The sequence below is a fragment of the Prunus mume genome, linkage group LG1 (genome assembly GCF_029339155.1).
Source record: "Prunus mume cultivar Tortuosa linkage group LG1, ASM2933915v1, whole genome shotgun sequence".
Classification (NCBI taxonomy): Eukaryota; Viridiplantae; Streptophyta; class Magnoliopsida; order Rosales; family Rosaceae; genus Prunus; species Prunus mume.
The window spans coordinates 22290906-22312954 of NC_142698.1; the positions used below are offsets into that span (position 1 = coordinate 22290906).

At 35.8% G+C, this 22049-nt stretch overlaps 3 protein-coding genes across 10 annotated transcripts; all 3 read left to right on the top strand.

The window, feature by feature from the left end:
- The first annotated feature begins 3904 nt into the window (after positions 1-3904).
- LOC148921320 (uncharacterized) lies at positions 3905-6229 on the top strand. Of its 6 annotated transcripts, none has more exons than XR_016122223.1 (4): positions 3905-4129; positions 4223-4278; positions 4381-5520; positions 5826-6229. XR_016122223.1 is itself a non-coding variant. In XM_089041803.1 (4 exons), the coding sequence occupies exons 1-4, from the start codon at positions 4073-4075 to the stop codon at positions 5969-5971; spliced, it is 414 nt and encodes a 137-aa protein (XP_088897929.1). In that variant the 5' UTR covers positions 3905-4072; the 3' UTR covers positions 5972-6229. The 6 variants fall into 6 exon arrangements, 3 of the variants coding, with proteins under 3 accessions (XP_088897929.1, XP_088897934.1, XP_088897924.1); XM_089041803.1 differs by having other exon boundaries at positions 5366-5520; XM_089041808.1 differs by having other exon boundaries at positions 5399-5520.
- Positions 6230-12923: 6694 nt separating this feature from the next.
- LOC103318968 (E3 ubiquitin-protein ligase At1g63170) lies at positions 12924-15685 on the top strand. 3 transcript variants are annotated; one of them, XM_089045572.1, is made up of 4 exons: positions 12955-13572; positions 13686-14531; positions 14664-15042; positions 15193-15685. In XM_089045572.1, the coding sequence occupies exons 2-4, from the start codon at positions 14026-14028 to the stop codon at positions 15337-15339; spliced, it is 1032 nt and encodes a 343-aa protein (XP_088901698.1). In that variant the 5' UTR covers positions 12955-13572; positions 13686-14025; the 3' UTR covers positions 15340-15685. The 3 variants fall into 3 exon arrangements, with proteins under 3 accessions (XP_008218676.1, XP_088901698.1, XP_008218667.1); XM_008220454.3 differs by having other exon boundaries at positions 12924-14531; positions 14685-15042; XM_008220445.3 differs by having other exon boundaries at positions 12955-14531.
- A 1357-nt stretch (positions 15686-17042) lies between these two features.
- LOC103318981 (farnesyl pyrophosphate synthase-like) lies at positions 17043-21101 on the top strand. Its single transcript, XM_008220463.3, has 12 exons — positions 17043-17311; positions 18401-18425; positions 18506-18621; positions 18768-18854; positions 18947-19063; positions 19155-19243; positions 19340-19391; positions 19889-19984; positions 20197-20241; positions 20340-20429; positions 20524-20595; positions 20734-21101. The coding sequence occupies exons 1-12, from the start codon at positions 17201-17203 to the stop codon at positions 20860-20862; spliced, it is 1029 nt and encodes a 342-aa protein (XP_008218685.1). The 5' UTR covers positions 17043-17200; the 3' UTR covers positions 20863-21101.
- The last annotated feature ends 948 nt before the right edge of the window (positions 21102-22049 follow it).

The following is a 22049-nucleotide window of genomic DNA, read 5'->3' on the forward strand; positions in this document are numbered from 1 at the left end:
GATTATATTTCAAGAAATCAGAACAAGATTATATTTCAACATAAATCAAAGCAGATTATTTCAAACAGGATTATATTTCAAATGAAATCAGTAATGTGATTATATTTCAAAGCAAATCGGGCAGAAGATTATATTTCAATGTAAATCAGTGATTATATTTCAGAAATCAGGCAGAACAGGATTATATTTCAACACTAAGAGCATTCAACACAAATCAGGAAAAAAGATTATTTCCTAATATCCAATATCCCCCACTTACATAAAGGAGTGAAAATGTAAACTTGTTTTTCTGACAACTTATTTCTATAATGAGGTAATTAGTGTTAACTTAGGGTTGTTGATAGAAAAACACGGGGCTCATCATCAATATTAATGATAAAATATTCAGCAAAAACAGAATAATATTACTAATTAAATAAAATAAAACCTTCTGTCCATTTTCTATTCTTGAATTCCCTTCTACCCCTGACCCCCTCCCTTGAATGTTTCTCCCCTTTCCCATCAATTTTTTAACTTTGCAAATTATTTTATTTGTTTGTAGAATTCATTTTTTAAATACCATAGCCGGCCAGAACAGCCACCCAATTTGCTCTCTCTCTCTCTCTCTCGCTCTCTCTGTCTCTCTCACACAAAATATCTACCAACACACACACACAAACATGAATATCATTAGTCAAAAGAATCTGTCAAAAAACAATAAAGTGGACATGAGTTCCTTTTATTCGTCTTCATCCTTCAACAACTAAACCAATGAATCCCCCAAATAAGTAATAATTACAGAAAATAAACATGAACAAATGATGTTTTTGCTCCTCCAATGCAGCTCTCAACTCTCTCTCTCTCTCTCTCTCTCTCTCTCTCTCTCTCTCTCTCTCTCTCCCCCATTACTGTTTTAGAACCCATTACTGTAAACAAATGATATTTAACTTCAACAGGAATCGAAATGTGCTCACCTGAAGTGCAAAGGCAAAACCCTTCAGGTGGTACTCTCTTGGTCTACCAATTGCCGTTGTCTATACTTGCTTTTAGATTTGTTTGTTTTCGAAGCTTTTTGGGCCCTTTCACTCACTGTAATCTGCACACAGTGCCCTCAAAGAAGTGACGATTTGTCTTCGCATAAGACACAGCACCCCATGGATATTTCCCAAAATCTTCAAGGTCTTCCGCCAACTTCAAATATCGCATGTCAATGTGGACATGTTTTTCACTGCCCAACAGCACAAACACAGCGAAGTATACAAAGCCGAGCTTCAATGCATCATTCGCATCAGCGATCGCGAAGGCTTTTTCTAATTCCAACAGCTCACTGTTTTATTGTTGCCAAAATACTTCCTTTTCAATGAGCAGTTGTCATTACGGGAAGCGGAATAAAGGGAAGGTTTCAAACCTTAGCCCTGTGACGGCGCAAAATTGCTGCGGTGTGAATTGGATCACCTTATTGCCAACAATGAATTTGATCCCGTTCACTTGGGAAACAGCTTCGGATCAGCTTTCCTCAGAACAATCCGTGTACAATTGGCGACGTCCCACTTCAGTCCTCGATGAGTAGGAGATGCCCAAAACAACTCTCTTCGAAGGTTCGTAGCTGTTGCTCACTGAATTTCTCTTTTATCGTACTTATTGCACTCTTTGTATGGGATAGCGCCAATGCTTTTCCTTGGAACTTATCTTCCTCTCCAATCATCAACTTAATTGGCGAAACCATGTTTCCCTGCACGGCATTATTATTAAAAAAAATTCAGTCCGTTGCAATCTGGACAATAACAAGCAATACACAATTCAACGGCCTATTATAGGATATTAAGTGAAAATTAAACACAAATTACAGCACATGAACCACAATAAATTCCCACACTAAATATGCATCATAAAATGAAACTGAAAACACGCATCACAAACGAACCAATCCTACATGACAAATAGCAACTTGAGGCACTTCGTCATCCATAGCATGAAAATCAATCAGACCAATAGAAGTTTCATCCAAGCATGAAGTAATTCACAGTTAAAATACAGAAATTTGCAATCTCTCTAATTACTAAACTTCACAAAATCAGTCATAGGTTAGTGAAATGATCCTTTTCAAATGAAAACCGTACAAAAAGACAAACTAGTCAATAACAAATACAAAACCTACCTTAGAATCACTCGTTTTGCAGACAGACCCGAATTGGAAATCGCAGAAACACCTAAACAAAAGCTCGAATTCTGTCTGTGAGAGGATTGAGAATGAGGAGGAAGTATGTGAAAAAAGTCGGAACCGAAACCAAGAATTTGGGTTTTTTGAGGCCCTGAAAGAGCAGAGAAGAAGAGAAAGACGTCCATTGAAAACATGAAAAGAGACGGAACTGAGAGATTGTTGAAGGGAGAGAGCATTTAACGAAGCAACCCTCTCTTTCACCTTCAAGAACCCCCTCAACAAACCCTAACATTGACTGCAAAGAGAGAAAGAGAGAGTGCCATTATATTTTCCCACTTCCTTCTTTTATATTTTCTCTTCACAAGGCTTCCTAAAAAATGCCATTAAACTACTTGTCTCTCACTCTGTTTTTCATGTGTCCTTCAAATTACTGGTCACTCACTCCAATTTCTGTCTCACAAGGATTTAAGTCTTTACCTTACATGATCATTGACAATTAACTAAATATCTACAGACACATCTCCAAACACCAGATAATCATGACAGCTTAAGCTACAATAGGAATGTGCAGTAGCAGAAGCCTAATTCAGAACAATTCAACAAGAAGACAGCAGGAAACAATTTATTGACTTCAACGTATAATGTCATGGAACATCCTATCAATTAGTGGCAACCACAATCATGACTCCAATATGCCCTCCTTTCAAATGTAAGGAAATTAATGACATTGGCACCATCCCTTCAGTTTTTCGTTAACAAAATCAGAGGTTTGTATGTATTGTATGTGTTATCAATATGAAAGATAAATGAATAAATAAACCATCAAAACTGTAAAAAATGTTTCTTACACATGTACAATTAAAAAATTAAAAGTTCACCTCATAAACAGAGTTGTCTAACTATCCATAGACAAAAAAGACAAGCAAAAGCTTAAAGAGTTAGCTTATAGCAAAATCCATGGCCCCATTTCTCTAAACCACACCTGCTGGTGGCATGTTCCCATCTTCACTCATTTCCCGCTTTGTTTTAAGCATACAATGATCAAGCACAAAACAGCAAACTTTTAAAGAACTCATATTACACCACATATGGTTCCTTGCCCTTTGTTTAGACATTGAATATTCATCCCCAAACTGAAATTCCAAATAATCACAAGAGAATATGAAAAACATAGAGAACTTATCCATATCCAATATGCAAGCCCTTAAGTTAGCAAACAGAGTTAAAGCAAAACCAATTTTAGTGAAACCCCTAAACCCTATACCCATTTCAGAAAACCCACTAAACCAATTTCAGAGAAACCCCCAAACCCTAAACCAATTTCAAACAACCCCGTCAACCAATTTCAAACAAACCCATAAACCCAAAGCCGTAAAAGAATTCGATGAACAGTACCTGTTTTGTGAATGATGGCGTTGTTCTTCGATGCATGATTTATTTGGGACAGAAGACAAGAGTGACGGCTGAGCGACGAGAGATGAGAGAGTTAGAGCTGAGAGACGAGAGAGTGAGAGCAGAGTGACCAGAGAGTGAAGATGAAGAGATTGAGCGACGGAGAGCTGATGGGCGGGAGGTCAATTTCAGAAAATGTGTTAGGAGAGCAATAAGGGTACAATAATTTTCTATTTATAGTTGATAGTTATAAAAAAATTGGGAAGGGATGGCATTTTTAGTTAAAATTATTAAAGGGGTGGCACTGAGGGTCATTTCCCTTAAATATATTCGAACCGAACACGAAGCTTGCACTCGCAGAGGACAGAGGTTGCAGTCGAGGTTTCGCTTCTCTATCAACTCAAGCTTTGATTTGTTTTCTTCGGTTTCGGCTGCTTCGTCCTCCAGGTTCAGCATCGAAAAAAAACCCAACCGGGCTACGAGGCCCGCCCAGCCGCCTAGCGCCCGCCTAGGCCCATTATTTAGAGTCTAAAGCACAAGATGCCCAGGATAGACTCGAAACGGTTGCCTCTCAGGCTCACAAGGTCATGCACTGATGTACTTAATCCATCTTTGGTCTATGGCTATGAATGTGTGATGTTGTTAGTGTGTTGTTCATTTTGCCATTGGCTTCTTTCTCTTTGCTTTCAGATGGCTGACAATGGATTCAAATTCAGAGGCTTGAGCAGGCTCTTCATATTACACAAGTAAGTTTTTTCTGCTTGAAACTGGCTTCAGGTTCTCTATTTGCTAAATTCATAAGTTTTGCTGATTCACTAATATTTGCTAGTTTCTTCTTGGTTGGACAGCTTTTCATTCTTTGGATATTGCATTTCTAGTATAGATTTTGACATTTGATCATGCCCTCTTGTGTGCTGAGAGAAGAAAAAAAGAAGAAGAAGAAAGATTTGTCTCCTCCTCCTGTTGCATAGGAACCCAAAACAAACCCACCAAAGAACAGAATTTTTTTTTGATATATTACACCACCTCCAGTGAAAAATCTGATTCATTTAAGCTTTTATATCTGTTCTTGTATCAGCATCTATGTTTCTGTTGTGCGAACTCCACCACAACTCCAAAGAAAACAAATAAAAAAAATTAGAGGGTGCATTTGCTAGCGCATGGGTTGGGAATCTCTTAATTATATTGAACTTTTCAAACTAACTTCAAAAGAACCAGATTAACATACCAACATGAAATATCGTTTATCGAGCCTCCATTAGTGTAAAAGGATTGTGATTTCATTAGCTGAAAATGCTTTAGAAGAAGGAAAGATCTCGAGTTCATTGACATCCCTTTCACTATAAAAACCAGGCTTTTAAGGTTGAGGCAATGACCCTTCACTTTTGAAGCATAGCAAAGATTATTCAGCAAACATTTCCAATTTTGAAGGATTCAAAAGATGACAAATACTTTAATCTGATCTCTTAACAATTTGTGTCTAATAATGGCCTATATGCCGTTAGAGAAACAGAGATAGAGGTGTGCATATCACTGTGCTGGTTGTAACATTTGGCTAATATGTACCTACAGGAACTATGAATATGTCTGTTTTCTAACTGTCCAGCATTCAGTCCCATATAGCATGGCTGGTCTAACAGATGTTCCATAAACTTAGCTTTCAATTATAGCAAAATATTATGATCACACTATATATATGCTTAACAAAACACTCCATTTTACCTATCGTGCTTTGATTCTATGAGCCACATCATCTCCATTCTCCCCTTGTATATATGGATGATTGAGTACATGCTAGATAGTGAAAGTTTTTGCTTTTTGATATACTCTTAGTGGTGCAATTGGCTGCTCTTATGTCTTCGTCAGAACCAAAGGCTCCTTGTGGTTAGCAGAATTCAAAGGTATATGGTTCCAGTCCAGTGACCATCTAGTAGATGCAACTTTGCCTGCTACTGAAGTCAAATCATCAGAACTGGGTATAAGGAATGGTACAAATAATCTTCACTATTATTATCAACAGTGTCTTCTGCATCACGATCCTCTTTCTTTGTTTTAATGGAAGTTTGTAACTTAAATTTGTGTTTCTTATGAAAAGAAAAATTATAAATTGCTCCTATTGTAGAATTCATGCAATAGAATTGGGTTAGTAAAAGTGTTGAGACAGACTTGTTGTATCTACTCAGCTTCTTTTGTTCAAAATATTTTGGATGTGTTATTAAAAGTGTGAAGATAGCATTTTATTCCTATGGTAAATGGATGCTTTATGTGCAATGCTTATGATTTCTTATCTCAGTTATAGGAGAAACAAAGACTTCCGTAGCTTCTGGAAATGAGCATATTGGGGAGAAGCAATTAACGGATGTCTTATTAATTGGTGAAACTTCTTATAAGAAGATGGAGTCCAAAATAGTAAAGGAGCCACGCACAGTTCAACAATGAGGTACCCATCACCTATTTCCAGTCCAGGCAAGGGATATGACTTACAAATTATTATTTTATTTATTTTGGAACTGCAGAATTGGTTATACTTTAAGTCTTCTTTTAAGTTTAATAAAATTGGTAATATATTTAGGTGTTATTTTTGGGTGTCCAATTCTTTCCTAACAAGTTAAGAGTATATATCTTCGCAACATTGAAATTGTAGCATAGTTGTGACAGCGGTTGGTAATTTTGTTGCCTTGTCATCTATTGAACCTACCTTCCTTCCTTTATGTGGTAACACTTGTGCTGTTGAACATAATCATGCATGCAGTCTGCAGATAGTGAAGAAAGAGATCTCGTGAATATTTTTGCTAGTCTCAGTCTAAAACCTTTGAATCTTCCTGTTCGAGATGCTCCTTGGAAGTGGGTAACTTCTCCTTTTAAGATGTTACATATGTGTATTCTATCATGATTTCAACAACTCATGTTGTGATTTGAATTAGAGTTAACCTATTGTTTGGTATTAGAAGTTGATCAGAAAAATGTTGCTTGAGAATATGTGTGGTTTTTTTTGCTTCAACTTAAATCTTCCAGTGGGATCGCTTTTGCATCCTATGTTGATGTTCTGAATGCACTGTTTTGTCATGGCTGCTGTTTTACATATTTACATATATCAAGTTAATTAAGTGCTCTCAAAAGCTTCATTGATGTTTCTTTCTTTAGGGGAGGCTTCATCCTTGATGCAGCCACACCTGGAGAATTCATTGGTGGGTTAAAGACTACCATGTAATGCCATGAACCAAGCCAAACAAAAAAAATTAGAAACTCAGAAAGAATGAGAGGGGAAATTGACTCTTTCCAACTAACAAGAACAAGACATTTTCATTAAAGACTACCAATAGATTGATAGTGTTCTTATGGTCAACAAGGACAAGAATTCCAGGGTTGCTCACCTTAAGTACACCTGATGAACCAGTGAGGGGTGTGTTTAGTCTGCACTATATATGGAGAGTTTGACTCTAATTAGAAGATAATTGTATTAATTTGATAAAGTTTTCTGTAACTGTCTGTCAATTAGCAGCATTGGAAACTTGATTAGAAAGTAGAAACCCTACAGTATTTAGTTTAAGTTGAGTAGCTGGGAAGACAATTAGTAAGCTATCAATACTAAAGTTGAATAGTGGGGAGGCAAATTACTAAAGTTTCAGGGACAGATAAATAGAATGACATAAGTGTATTGCAAGTACCCTTCTGCTCGGGAAAGACAGTTAACAGAGAGAGGTTACGCTGGAAGCAAAACATAAGCTTTCTAGTTGTTGAGTTTGCAAACAAGGATGCCCTAGAAATTTTGAAATTATTCCATTAGTTTATACTTTATAGTTATTAATTTGTTAGTTTCAATATATCCAAAGCAGATATTGAAAAAATGGAATCAATCTGAGAGTTCAATTATTTCTTCTTCTTCTTTTTTTCGTGCGAACGTCTACCTTGGATCTACCTCATTCTCTCTAGTGCTACATGTGTATTTTACTGAATCTTTAAGATGTGTACGGAAACGGAAGTATTATTGAAAAACACATACATACGTGTATAATACAAGTATAAAACGGGAAATTGCTAAATTCTTTATACGGGTAATAACTCTGGAAATGTAAAAAATCAAAAGGGGACTATAGAGACTCATGGCCTAATAGTAATGGATAATGCTCTAAACAAAAATATGGGAAACAAATTTATTTATTTTTTTAAAAAGGGACCCCAATATAGCCGAGCGGCTATACTCTTTAAATATACTACATTTAACCGTCTAGCCGAGCGGCCATACTATTTATTTTTAAAAAAAATATAAAAAATACCACAGTATAGCCGTGCGGCGGTACTATTTATTAGATTAAATGAAATAAAAAAGGGACCAGCCTAATAGCTCTCCAGAAAAACATGCTCTCCAAAACCAGATAATTTATGCATAAAACCATAGAAACTAAAGTATATTTCTCATAAATAAGAACACCTACGATATTTGCCTTCAGAAAGTAAGATGTCAGCAATTTCATATTAACTGATTATGTGCTGTCATCTTCAAATATCATAATTTATTTCTATCATTTGGAATAATGAGGTCATCATATTTTGTTTGCCCTGGGTGATCGTTATAGTTCATAAACGTCATAAACTACCATTTTCTTGTATAATAAATATCCAAAAGCAGTTCTTGCACAAGAACCAATTGATCATCATATAAATTCCCAAAGAAGAAAAGGCTTGTAACTCACAGGTTAAGTAGCTTGGATGGTGCAGGACATAATATAGTTAATGTCTCTTTCCACCGCCACTGGCGTTCAAATAACGAAAGAAGATGCTGCAAAATTGACAACTGCCATGCCCACTCTTCAAATGTTTAGCAATTGACGCTCTTCACTCCGATGCTTGTCTTCCACCCTTTGTTACGCCATCACTTAGAGCATGATCTAGTTTAGTTATAAACTTATAGTTGAAGGAAGACAGTGATGTTAATATATCTAGTAGTTTCCCCATGAAAGATACAACTAATTTGTTTCCCTCTTCACGTGTTAGATCAGTTTGCTCTGAAGCACATCTGTAATGTGATTCAGAATAGCTCCATGGTGAGGCACAATGAGCCAAATTGAGAGAAAGATCATCCATATGTAAAAGCGAACTTATGACATTCGCCCTCATGATCTGCATCATTACAGAAGCATTATAAAATAATTACAATGAAGAACAGGGAAAAAGATGCAGCAAACTATGGTGACATCACAAACAAATTGAGAGCATTTAGATTTCAAAGGAAAACATGTAACTACAAAGTAAAATTGAACAAAATACCAAAAAGCAATCCATTTAGCAGTTGCTAATTCTCTAGCATCAGAACATGAATGATAAATAATTTGTTTTGCATGCATTTTTTCGTGACTATTTTACACAAAACAATTTTCAAAGACAACGAGCAACAGATTTGCTCGAGGAAACATGTTAGACATGTAATTGCAAGTTGAACTTATCTGGCATAAACATGAGAAAATAACAGTTTTAACAACCACAAGAAGGAGGTACGATTGAAAATGTTAGGCTAAAAGAAAACCATATTCAGAATAGACTACCTTGCGAGGGATGTCATTGACAGCCTCCAAATGGTTATGTAGATCTTTCAAATGGTCAAATGCAACTTGATGAAAACTTTTTCTTTTACCAGTCATAGTCCTTTTCATCACTCCAACTTGATGAAAATCAATTATGGTGAATTTTCAGTGTTGGTCAATGGAGAAATTTCTTAAATTAAAAATTTGAATTGAAAAGGAAATTTCTTAACTTTGATTGCTTTTTTGTAATTTAAGTTTGGTTGCTTTGCTGGTTAGAGTTGATGGAAGAGAACCCTCAATCAGCATGGCCCTTCTGAAACTGGAGAGCACTCAATGGACACAGGCGAGATGTACACTGATGATGATGATGATGGAGAACCCTCCATTGATGCAGATGAGATATTTACCGACGATGATGATGACAGCCCTTCTGAAGATGGAGAGCCCTCAATGAGCCCTTCTGGAGATGGAGGAGCCGACTGCAGCCAGATTCAAGGCAAAGAATTGTCAACAAGGAGTGTTTTCAAAGGTACAGCAATATTCGAATATATTTATAAAAAAAATATTAAAAATTAAAGAGTATAGCCGTTCGGCTATAATGTTTAAATAATAGAATATATTTCAGGAGTATAGCCACATACTATATAAATATTCCCATATATTTTAAATAGTATAGCCGCACGGCTATACTATTTAAAATTAATAATATATTTTAAATAGTATAGCCGTTCGGCTATACTGTTAAAATACTAGAATATATTTTTAACAGTATAGCCGTGCGGCTATACCATTAAATATTATAATATAAAGAGTATAGCCGGGCGGCTAGACTAAGTCAAATATTCGAACATATTTTAAAATGTATAGCCGTCCGGCTTTACTATTTAAATATTATAATTTATTTGTACGAGTATAGCCGCCCGAGTATACTATTAAAATAATCAAGGTTTTTTCCTTTTGTTCTAGTTTTACATACCAAATGCCGGTTGAATTATGAAATTATTGGAATCTATATGCATATGGAAGCACTTAGGCGAAAAATATTAGAATGATGGCGACTTGCACTGTGATCTTTGTCTTTGAGACTGCCGGTGCCAAGAGGAGAGACAGATAGATGTTGTTGAACTGATCTATCTAAACCCTGTTCCTGAAAACCCATTAGTGCAGAAAACACCGGCGAACCCAGAAGAAGAAGATTCAAAGCCACAGGCTTTAGATCCTCTCTCTCTCTCTCTCTCTCTCTCTCTCTCTCTCATATTTTATGCAATTGATTTCTAGCTCATGAAATGGAATAGAGTCCGTAAAGTTGCAGACTTGGCCTTTTTGGTGATTTGTGTGGAGTGAAACACCGTCTGTGGATTTTGGGTATTGATGGGATTTTTGTTTTATCCTCTGCGTTTTTATGTTTACTTTGAATGAATGAACGAACCAGATCATGTACTGATGTCTTCTGTCAAGTGCACATGAAGGCTCTTGCTTCTCAAAATTGTTATAATACTAACACGTGTAATAATCCTTAAAAAAATATTAATTAAGTTAATTAAACATGTAATCTCTCATTTATCTTATTCTAGCCTCTTTACACACGCTTCTACGCCTCCGAGAAGCTGCTTTTTTTTAGAAATTTTTAATTTTATTTTAGAATTAAAAAAGATAATGGGTAGTTGTGTTTCATAAAAATAAGAATCATTATCTGATTTTTCTTTTTTTAAAATTTTTTGTTAATATGAAAAAGTGTGAATTTATCATATTATCTTCATTTAATTAATAATTTCAATTTTTAATGTTTACATTATCCAATGACATTTTCTGATATTTTGAATTTTTCATCATTCTATATCTTTTGTTTTATATATATAGATAAATTAATCATATGTGAGTTACGTACGCGTGCAACCAAGCCGAAGGCCTTTAATTATAGATATCCCGAATTTAAGATGAAAGTTCAAATGTGCTTAGGTCCTACATATATGATGAACACGAATGCGACTCTCCCTTGCTTCACTAATCACAACTAATCCGTGAAGCCAAAGTTATTAGCGCACGTAGCCACAAATTATCGGCTAAGGTGGTCAAATTTCGGTCAATTACGAAATACCGAGCTTGATTTTGACTCTCCCTTTGGTTTCCTATTCTTTAATTTCCAGTCAATCTGAGTTCCAAAATCAAACTTTTATTAGGTGACTCATACGAGAAACGTGAGTATGTGAAAGACAGGGGCAACACTTGCTTTCAAGTTCTCATGAATTTACAGTTTAAAATGAAATATAATAGAAATGTTATAAATCCAAAGGCAGCTTTCTCAAAATTTAATCTTAGTAATGACCCAAATTAAACAAGCCAATTTCTAGATCTTCAACTTCAATCATGGATAAGAAGCTTGCATGTTAAACTGGTTGGAATATTCACTATCATGGCGCCATCCATATGTCATGAGCTGCATATACTTCTTAATGAGACATTGACACCAAGGCTATAAGTTAACGGGGCTAAAAGAGCTATTGTTTCTACACCCGAAGTTCTGTGTTCGACTTCCCCTTCCTTAAATATCATTTATATCAATTAAAAAAAAAATCTTCTACATTTCTAAATAATTTATACAATTTACGAGAATGACTACATGATTTTTTGCCCTAATTTATTCATGAGATAAGATTCTAATAGTAACACGTGTAAAAATGAAATCTTCTACGTTTCTAGATAATTTGTATAAGTTTTATGAAGGATTCAAGTCCTTACTTATTCAATAAAATTTATTTTTATGGAACTAACAAATAAAAAAGTTGTGGACAAAATCATCTGGACCTATGAAGATCCTACAAGGCATCCTTCTTATGTTATGCATGGAAAGATTTTGAAGTTAAAAGCCACAAAGAAAAATGGTCCTACAAGGATGATACTACGTGGCTTGCTGCTAAAGGATGCAATGGAGTTGGAAATCATTTTGAATACTCTAATGACGTTGTATGACCATCAAATATTCAAAGTCCTATGGGCCCCTTAGTGATAATTTTAATTTGTGTGTTAATACGTGTTTATGTTCCTAATTACGTTATTAAATTTGATTTGGCCCAAATTTGATTTACTCCATAGAGTTTCAAATTTTGTGAATTTTGTCTTTTTTTAGATTGCCAAGTATAGTAATTGACTGACACGTCTACAATTCTGTTACTTTGGAACATGCAAGGGTCACAATCCTTGAACTGCTATGCTTAGCAAAATACGAGAAAATTAACTTGGATTTTATTTAATTATCTTGTCGATGTGAAATCTTACGTCCAAAAGATTTGACTTATCTTTAAAATCCGAAAGTGATGTCAATTTTTTGGAACTTTTTTTATTGGGAGGGTCGATAATATGCTACAACTTTCATGGGAAACATTTGCTCTAAACCACTACACTATTAGGTTCTTTGCAGAAATTATGTCATTTTAGACACAAACATAATCATAAGAAAACGCCAAACAAAGTATATGATAATTTTTTAATATTTATTATTCTTCAATAGAACTATAGAAAGGGCAAGTAATTACAATAGAACTATAGAAAGGGTAAGTAATTACAAAAAAAATAAAAATAAAACAAAAATATTCTCGCCGTCACCAAACATTATAAGAAGAGGTCCCTGTATTTTCTTTCAAAATATGACCTACCAAATTGTCTGTTGTTGGTTTCATGTGAAGAAAAAAGAAGAAAGCATAGTAGCAGGATAAGTAACGGTAAAAAAATTTAGATATTGGACAGCAAGCCAGAATGGTGTGGCCTACATGAAAAATATAACTCAGAAGAGGGTCCATGGATGGAACTCCAAAATAATGCAGCTACTGATGGGATTAGGTGGCCAACCGCTTGGCACAAAAATGTCACAGGGCACTGTACCCGCCAGAATTCAAATTAACAGCTTAAACACAAATTACTGAGCTTAAGTTTCAAATTAACACTTTTTCTCTCATCCAATTAACTCTGAAAACGAGATATCAACTTAAAAATTCTAAAAATATATCTTTGCTTTTCTCCTAATTTTCTATTGCAGTGCAGATAAAGATAGATTTGCAGTCGACGCAGCCAAGTAGCTCTCAACTTTTGTTTGCTTAATAATAAACAAACGCAGGAGGGAAGTTAGGCCAACGGTTAGCTTCCTTCCCTCCAAACCTTCTGATTCTCTTTGAATCAAAGCAAAGCCCTTTAGCAGTTGGATTTTCGGTCACCATCTGAAGACCCAACTTCACCTTCCTGACATGCTCTTCACACCCATCTGCTGGCTGCTCCTGTTACTCAATACCCCCTTTTATAGACTTCAGTTTCTTTCATTCTGTTCATGTTGAGGTCCATCCTTTGATACCCAACAAAGCTTTTGACCTCTTCTGCATGTTTTGTGCTTTTGGGGTGAGAGATTGAGGTCTTGAAAGTGTTTGGGTTTGTGGGTTTTTGAAAATTTTGATGGAAAGGTGATTAATTTTCTGGGGTATTCAATTTGAGGTAATATATCCAAGGAAGCCATAAGAAGTTTGTGCCTAAGTGAGTTTTGTCAGCATAAAGCTGTAAGCTTTATTTGGATTGGGATATTTAGAGTTGGTTTTAGAGGAGAGAGATTTTCTTAGTTTCTGATCACCTGGGGTTTTGAGCTGCAGATGTTAGTTCCAAGCTGAAGCCTGAAGCTTTAAGGCCTTGGAGATACAAGCTTCTAGATCCACTGCTTTTGGATGCTCAACCCAAATGGTATTTTTCACCTTTTGCTTCATTGAACTCTCATGCATGACAATTACTGAAGAAAACATGGAAGTTGCATGAATATCCTAATACAACGCTTCCTTCCACAAAGCCAACTGCAAGCCACATATTTGTGAAAATTCCCAGCACAACTTTTATGATACAAGTCTCATATATTTCATGTTAGTCTCCAAATTTCAGTTCACACCATATATCACTTTTCTAAATCCATATATATAGCGGCCAGTAGAATCATTCTCGATGAATACCCGTTACCTTTTTCCATCAGAGCCCATGTGTAACTCTGCTGGCAGTGCGGTTTCATTTTCATCAACTTCTCCAGGAGATGATCGGACGGCTGTTAGTGTAATCAGGACCAGGTCCTCTAGAGCTCCCCCTTCTTCATTCTTAATGAGAATGGCTATGAGAATATCAAGAGCAAGGTGGTTCATCTTCTTAAGAAGAGTATTCCACTACCAAAATGGTTCAAGGTCTGATCTTGGGTCAAACCCTTTCAATTCCAGCACTTGGATGATGCTGGAATTTATTGCTTTGGTTGTTCAAATAAGTATCACCACAATTACTTTGGCTGTTTCAAAGAAGGAGAGGCCGGTTTGGCCTATGAGAATTTGGATTGTTGGGTATGATATTGGCTGTGTTCTCAATTTGCTGGTGCTCTTCGGGCGTTACAGGCTACTTTATTTGTCTCAAGGGGATGGTTTCAACCTCTCTGACATGGAACAGCAGAGAAGCACTGAAGAATCCAGGTACTTTTTCTAGGCTTCCGTTACTTCCTTTTAGTTATTATGGTTGTGATGAAAGATTTGGATACATATTTGTAGAGTAAAATATATGGAAACTTGCACATCTCAAATTCTGATATATGGTGTAACTTACAGGACCACACATTTGATGAACAGGTGTAGGACCTCACTGGAGCTATTCTTTGCAATATGGTTTGTAATGGGTAATGTTTGGGTCTTCGATTCTCGCTTTAGTTCGTTTCCTGGAGCTCCAAAACTCCATGTGCTCTGCATCTCTCTGCTTGCTTGGAATGCCATCAGCTACTCTTTTCCCTTCCTGCTGTTTGTGCTGCTATGCTGCTGTGTTCCCCTAATGAGCAGCCTGCTTGGATACAACATGAACATGGGGTCCATTGATAAAGCAGCATCTGATGACCAAATTTCTCAGCTTCCCAGCTGGAGATATAAAGAAGTTAACACCAAAGTAGAGCTCGGAAATGATTGTGATTCAGGATGCCTTGCAAATGAAGATCCAGTAAGTCATAGTTATACATACAAAACTAAATCTGGCCTTGCTTTGCAAATAGTATGCGTCCTGCTTGGGGTTTCTTCACACATGAGAATCTCAGTTTCTCCTCTGTAAGGCTGATTAGTTTGTCTCTTAATCCTTTTCTTGTGTTTACAGGATTGCTGTATTTGCCTGGCTAAATATAAAGACACGGAAGAAGTAAGGCAGTTGCCATGTTCGCATATGTTTCACCTCAAGTGCGTTGATCAGTGGCTCAGGATCATATCTTGTTGTCCTCTTTGCAAGCAAGAACTGCAGAGATAGGAAACAAGACATCAAATTGACCGAGCTTTGTTTTTTTCTTTTTGGTTTTCTTATACTTTTGGTGTGATTTTTACATGGTTACTCGAGCGAGTTTATTGCTTGTACAGGGGAGCTCACCAGTAACCAAACTATACCTAAGTTTATAATCTTTGAATATACAAACAGCGAGAGAATCGTCGGTATCTTTGATTTTTCTTTTCTGCAATATGTACCAAAAAATACATTCTTTTTGAATTTTTATTGATATGTGGAATACATGTACATACAAATGCACTAAGGAAAAGAATGCATCAATCTTTGTAATGATCTCAAAAGTTTGAGCTTTATTATATGGTACTTTTCTACAGTCTCTATGCTTTTCTGTTTGTAGTTCAATGCGTTGGCTGTTCTGAAAATCTACTTCAAACAATAGCAGCAAGAATTATTAATATGAAGCAAAGTTGTGCTCAATGAGAATTTTCATAGACTCTGTAGGAAATTCTGGATGTTGATTCTTGTGTACCATCTCTGTCAGATTAGTCATGGACTCGGCAAATCCAAATCACTCTAGTTCAACCAAATGCCAAAAAACAGAAACGGGCCTCCTTGTTAAGACAAACGGGCTCTTTCATAAAAACTGAGCCCATGCAAATCAAGCAGACTGATAGGAATCTCTATATGAGCTGGCGCTGTTGTTAACCATCAGTTAGGTTATAGTTAGTTGACAGTTGGTTAGGTTAACTCTATATTAACTAAGGTAGAGAAATTGTATCTTGTTCTTTATGAAAGAAATAATATCTTTGTTGTTGTTTGACTATCCGTATCGAGAAAATAATTCCATCAATAGTTAACAACTTAACAGCGAAGCCTAGTGCCAGCTCATATAATGATTCCTAACCTACGTGTCTTGTGGTTGGCTGGCAGAGTATAATGACGACGCCGTTTTTGTAGAGATGGCTTGGGAGTTGACTTGGCAGTTGGCTCCCCAATTTTGACAAGTACAATGGTTTGGTGAGATATCAATGAAGTTGAGATACCCAAAGTTCACGGGCAACGTAAGCTACGTACACCTATGTTGTCCCCTAATCTGTCTTTGGCTTTTTTGTTTCTTTTAAAATAAAAACATAAGTGACCTTTTCACCAAAATATCTGAACCCTTCTAAAAATATTGAAAATACTGTAGTTAAAAACACTATAATTAGAGTAAATTAATCACACTATAAGTTGAAAAATACCAATTATTATGTGCGGAAAGCGTGCCAATAAACTAGTAACCATAATAAATTTGAATTCATTTGGAATTTTTTTAAAAAGGATTCTTAGATCTCATCTCGTGTCTACTTTATGCAATGCGATTTATTGAGAAAAAAGTCCAATGAAGATACAAATTCTTGTATCAAATTTGAACTATAGTATCTCTCTTTCTGTTTGTTTTAAATTTTAAAATATTTTAAGTTTCATGCGGTATATATTTCTTTTTATTTCAAAACTGAATTCTTTAGAAGAAAAGTATGCTGTTCTTAATAAATGGATATTATACATGAAAAATGCTCCTAGAGTAAAGCCAATTCAGTAGAAGAAAAGTTCTTTTAAATTCTTCAGATAAATATTTGGAAGTACATTTTAATTAGTTAAATTTTTGTGTGTAGTTTGTTTTTTTAAAATTTTATGGAAACACTCCAAAACAAAAGACATAAAAACAAGTATCAAACAGCCCACCAGATGGGACTTGCCCATCTCTATATAGAGTTCAAAGCTTGCGGCTGGCATTACAAGACTCTTCCCTTTCCTACGTTCTCGTTTAAAGCTCAAGCTCACACCCTTTGCATTCTCACTCCACACCCTCTCTCTCTCTGAGCTTGTGTGTTTCTGTGTGGAAAAAATGAGTGATTTAAGGTCTAAATTCTTGGAGGTCTACTCTGTTTTGAAATCTGAACTTCTCAATGACCCTGCTTTCGAATTCACGGACGTTTCTCGTCAATGGGTTGATCGGGTACTTCCATCTATCTCTGTATTATGCTTCTAATTCATGTCTCAATGTGTGCATAGATAGCTTTGAAACATGGAGTTTTATTATTATTTATTTTCAATGCGCTGTTACATTCAGTTAAGTTTTGTTGATTTCCCTTTTTGTTGGTTTTTTCAATAATGTAATAGGGTGTTATTTGGGTTTTGGAAGGAATCTTTCACTTTGGTGAAAGAAAATTAATTGAATCGAGCAAAATTTATTTTTTGGCTGAAAACTTTGATGGGATACTTTTGTTAGACAAAGATTGTTGAGATTCAGTTGAAATTTTATAAGAATGTTGGTATTGGGAGTGGCTTGAAAGCTTTTCTTTTTGGTCAGAGTAAGACAACATTGCTTGCTGCCATTGTTTGTTTGGCTTTTTTGTTCCACATGAACCACCCGATCCCATAATACTCAAGACACTCAATTACCAGGATTTAGTTCATATTCAGAGCAAGAAACCTTGCAGTCTTATATCTTATTGTGAATACCAATCGCCAAAATAAAAAGGGAAAATTAAAAAGAGGAGAAAAGTTATACCAGTTACTTCTGATTACAGATTGACAAATATACAATTAAGATGTAATACATAATTATCAAAAAATTAGATTAATGCAAATGTTAAAATGAATCAATGTGCTGAGTCGATATTTAGTCCAAACATTGAAGAGGGTACAATGGGAGATGCTCCAGGTTGTCTTTAAGGGGTAACATGACACGCTGTACCGTGTAGATTCGTCACGTTGACTTACATGCGAGATGAGATATAGCAACCAGAGTCATGTCTGAACCATAGGCAAGATCTCCTTTTGTGCAAAATTTGTGTCCATCCTGAAGGGGCAATCATATTAGCATTTGTAGATCCTCACATGCATATCTCTGTTTTTGTGTGTGTTTGAAGTCCAAGGTGTGTATTTTTCTTTAACTACGCAGTGGCACAAGTTTATTCTCAATATGCTGTTGCTCTTAATCACTTTAATTCCTATTTCATACTGATATTTGCATTGCTTGGGCTAAGTAAAGCTTGAGTCAAGTATACTTCCTAATTGAATGTTTGTGTCCCTTTTGTTGCAGATGCTGGACTACAATGTGCCAGGAGGTATAGACATGTTACATTTTCTGATTTTTCTTCGAGCTCTTTGTGATAGAACTTCTGCTCATAAACTTGTACCATGGCAGGAAAGCTGAATCGAGGTTTATCCGTAATTGACAGCCTGAAGTTACTTAAGGATGGAAGGGAGCTAACGGATGATGAAATTTTTCATGCATCAGCAGTTGGTTGGTGTATTGAATGGGTATGTCTACATAGCGACTCCTGCCATTTTTCTTTCCCCCCTCTCTTCTCATTTAGTATTAATCACAATGGTTATCATACCTCAGCAATTCTGCTCTGCATTAGTTGCAATGGGATTTTGACTCCTCTTTTCATTGACTTTTGCAGCTTCAAGCATATTTTCTCGTTCTTGATGATATCATGGATAGCTCTCATACACGTAGGGGTCAGCCCTGCTGGTTCAGACTACCAAAGGTGTGAGCCTCTACCAAGAGTGATTCTTTTCCTTGTACAGTTCTCTTTTTAATTGCTTCGAAAATTCTAACTTCCATTATTGTTAATATTAGATTGGCATGATTGCTGTGAATGATGGCATACTACTGCGCAACCATATCCCGAGAGTTCTCAAAAAGCACTTTAGGGGAAGGCCCTACTATGTGGATCTGCTAGATTTATTTAATGAGGTAGGGATGTCTTTACATAGACATTAGACCAGGACCACTAAGTTGTTTTTTTCATTTTAACCATGCATCAATCATCGACATTGATATGCAGGTGGAATTTCAAACAGCCCATGGACAATTGATAGATTTAATTACCACTCATGAAGGAGAGAAAGATCTGTCTAAGTACTCATTGGCACTGTAAGTGAAAATTGAGATGGTTTCTTTCTTATATAAATTATTTTCAATTAAATCTATTTACTTTTTTAAATCTAAAATGGTTGTGTAATCATGCAGTCACCGCCGCATCGTTCAGTACAAAACTGCTTATTACTCATTTTACCTTCCAGTGAGTACAAATTCCTTTCTATGCATTCATTTTCATCTTTATGGTCAAAGTGCCTCTGATGGTCAATTTGTCTTTAGAGATGTTTACAACCGATGGTTGTCTGTGTAGATGAAAAATTGCTGTCTTTATTGGCGTGTAATGTAAGGCTGTTCATGTCTAGGATTTTTTCTCCATGTGAATGGAACTGCGACTTTTGAAGAATTTTTTGGTTGCTGATGGTCATATATTGAAGTAGTTCATAACCTCTATAGAGCAGAGTTCTTGATTTTCTTTTTGTTCTCTCTAAAAGAAGTTGGTTTCAGTTCCTCCAAGTTGCAAATGACTCATTTCGTAGAGTCTTGCTAGATTCTTGTCATTTTATCTTCCTAAACACATAATGAAACTAACATTTTCTATATAATTGCTATGTCTACTTATATTTAAAAGCATGCTTATCATGCCTGGATTTAGTGAATGTTCTTTTAGATATCTTGCTTATGGCCAATGTATGCACTCAGGTAGCATGCGCGTTGCTAATGGCAGGCGAAGATCTTGAAAGCCATGTTGATGTGAAGAATATTCTTATTGAAATGGGAACCTATTTTCAAGTACAGGTAATAGTTAATTTACCATAATAGCTGATAAACTCTAGGAAGACTAGGAAAAAAAGAAAGGGGGGATGCCAAAACTACAGCTCCTTGATCAATCTATGACCACTGTTTTTTTTCTTCCTTCACTATGTCTTCCCGGCAATCAAGCAGCACATATTTTTCTATTGCCCTTTTTTGTTTTGTATAACTAAATGATACGCTGATGTATTTCGTAGGATGATTATTTGGACTGCTTTGGTGATCCCAAAGTGATTGGCAAGGTATGTTGTTGAGCTATATTCATTTGGCTTTTGGTCATGCAATTCCCTACCATCAGAGAGTTATGAGAGATCTAACTGTTTGTCCTTTGAAATATTAGGTTGGGACAGATATTCAAGACTTCAAGTGCTCTTGGGTGGTTGTGAAAGCTTTAGAACTTTCCAACGAGGAACAAAAAAAACTATTACATGTAAGCAAGAAAATTTAATTTCTATAAATCGTATACTATGTCCTGGTGTTATAATTTTTGACTACATTTATCTGTATTTGTGTTATGTTACCAGGAGAACTACGGGAAAGATGATCAAATATGTATTGAAAAAGTAAAAGAGCTATATAAAGTCCTTGATATTCAGGTTATTCTCCCTGTCTACTCTTTCAGCTTTACATTTTCTGGGAGCAATAGGTTTATCAAGAGTTTGCTTCTTTTGCATATTTCTTGAGTTGGAACCAATCATTTAATGTTAACATTGCATTTAACTTGGGGTTTGTAGGGTGTATTTCTGGAGTATGAGAGCAGCAGTTATCAGAAACTTACAAAATCCATTGAATCTCATTCAAGTAAAGCGGTACAGGCAGTGTTGAAATCATTCCTGGCAAAGATATACAAGAGGCAAAAGTAACAAACGAAGGAAGCAGAATAAAGGACGACGAAGAAAGAAGAATAAAAGAAAAGGGCAAAATGTGTTTGTAACCCATCTAGATCCTTTAGTTTTTCTACTTTGGCTCTCTCAAGAAAAACTCACCTGCTGAATTGATTAGGCAAAATTTACAAATTTTGGTGACTATTTTATCGTTGTATTTTAAAATGTGTTGTAAAACTGATTTCATCTTTTTGGTCTTAAAGTATTATAGGCCTATAGATCACTGCTCGCCCAGAAATTACTCAATCAAAATTGCTTTAGCATTTTTGAAAAGAAAAAAAAAAAAAAACCTTGAGGCTGCTGTGCTCTATTGGACATTTCCAGTGACTCCAACCAAGATCATTGTGATATTAGCATTGATATGTCAAATGCATCAATTAGGCACATGCCATGTTATCAACACTACTGTATCCACAGGTAAAGTTACTTCCTGTGACTCCATGCTTCAACCACCATTAACCAGCTAATTTACACCTCTGCCTGCCCGAAGAAAAATTAACTTACTTTCCTGTCTTAGTGCAACTCCCTGCACTGGCAAGCAAAGCTTCTGTGATGGGCAGAGCCTATTGCGCCGTGTCTTATAGGGCTTACCTGTAACGGGGTTACTAACTCTCTCTCTTTCTCTCTGAGTTCTTCATCTCTTTCAGAAATTATGTGAGGGAAGGTGCAATAGGATTGTTCCATACAGGTTTTTTCCTGCACTTTCATGCATGCGTTTATGCACATAACAAAGAATCCAAATTAAGATACATAGAGCTAAACATACATGAAGTACAAAACCTATATGCCTCGTTTCAGTCATATATTCCTCCTCAACATCCCAAACAAATGAAACACCGTTGACTAGTCTGCATAACGTGGAACAATTGACTAAAACAATGGCCACAACAGCCTAATCCACCCAAATGTGTATTTTCTTTTAGTCTCCCTTTTTTCCAAATAAAAAATTCAGAATCACTAACCATTTGGGTTAATTTTAGAATGGAAGGAGATTGTCTATTTTTATGAATAACAATACTGAGTTCTACTGTGTATTAGCCAATGGTTCTTTTCGCTCAGAAAGCTGTTTATTCTTGGACATGTATGTATGAGTTGGTTTTCATGGTATTATCCATTTGGAACAAAAATAAAAAGAGATACCAAAAAATGGAAATTAGTGGTTACAA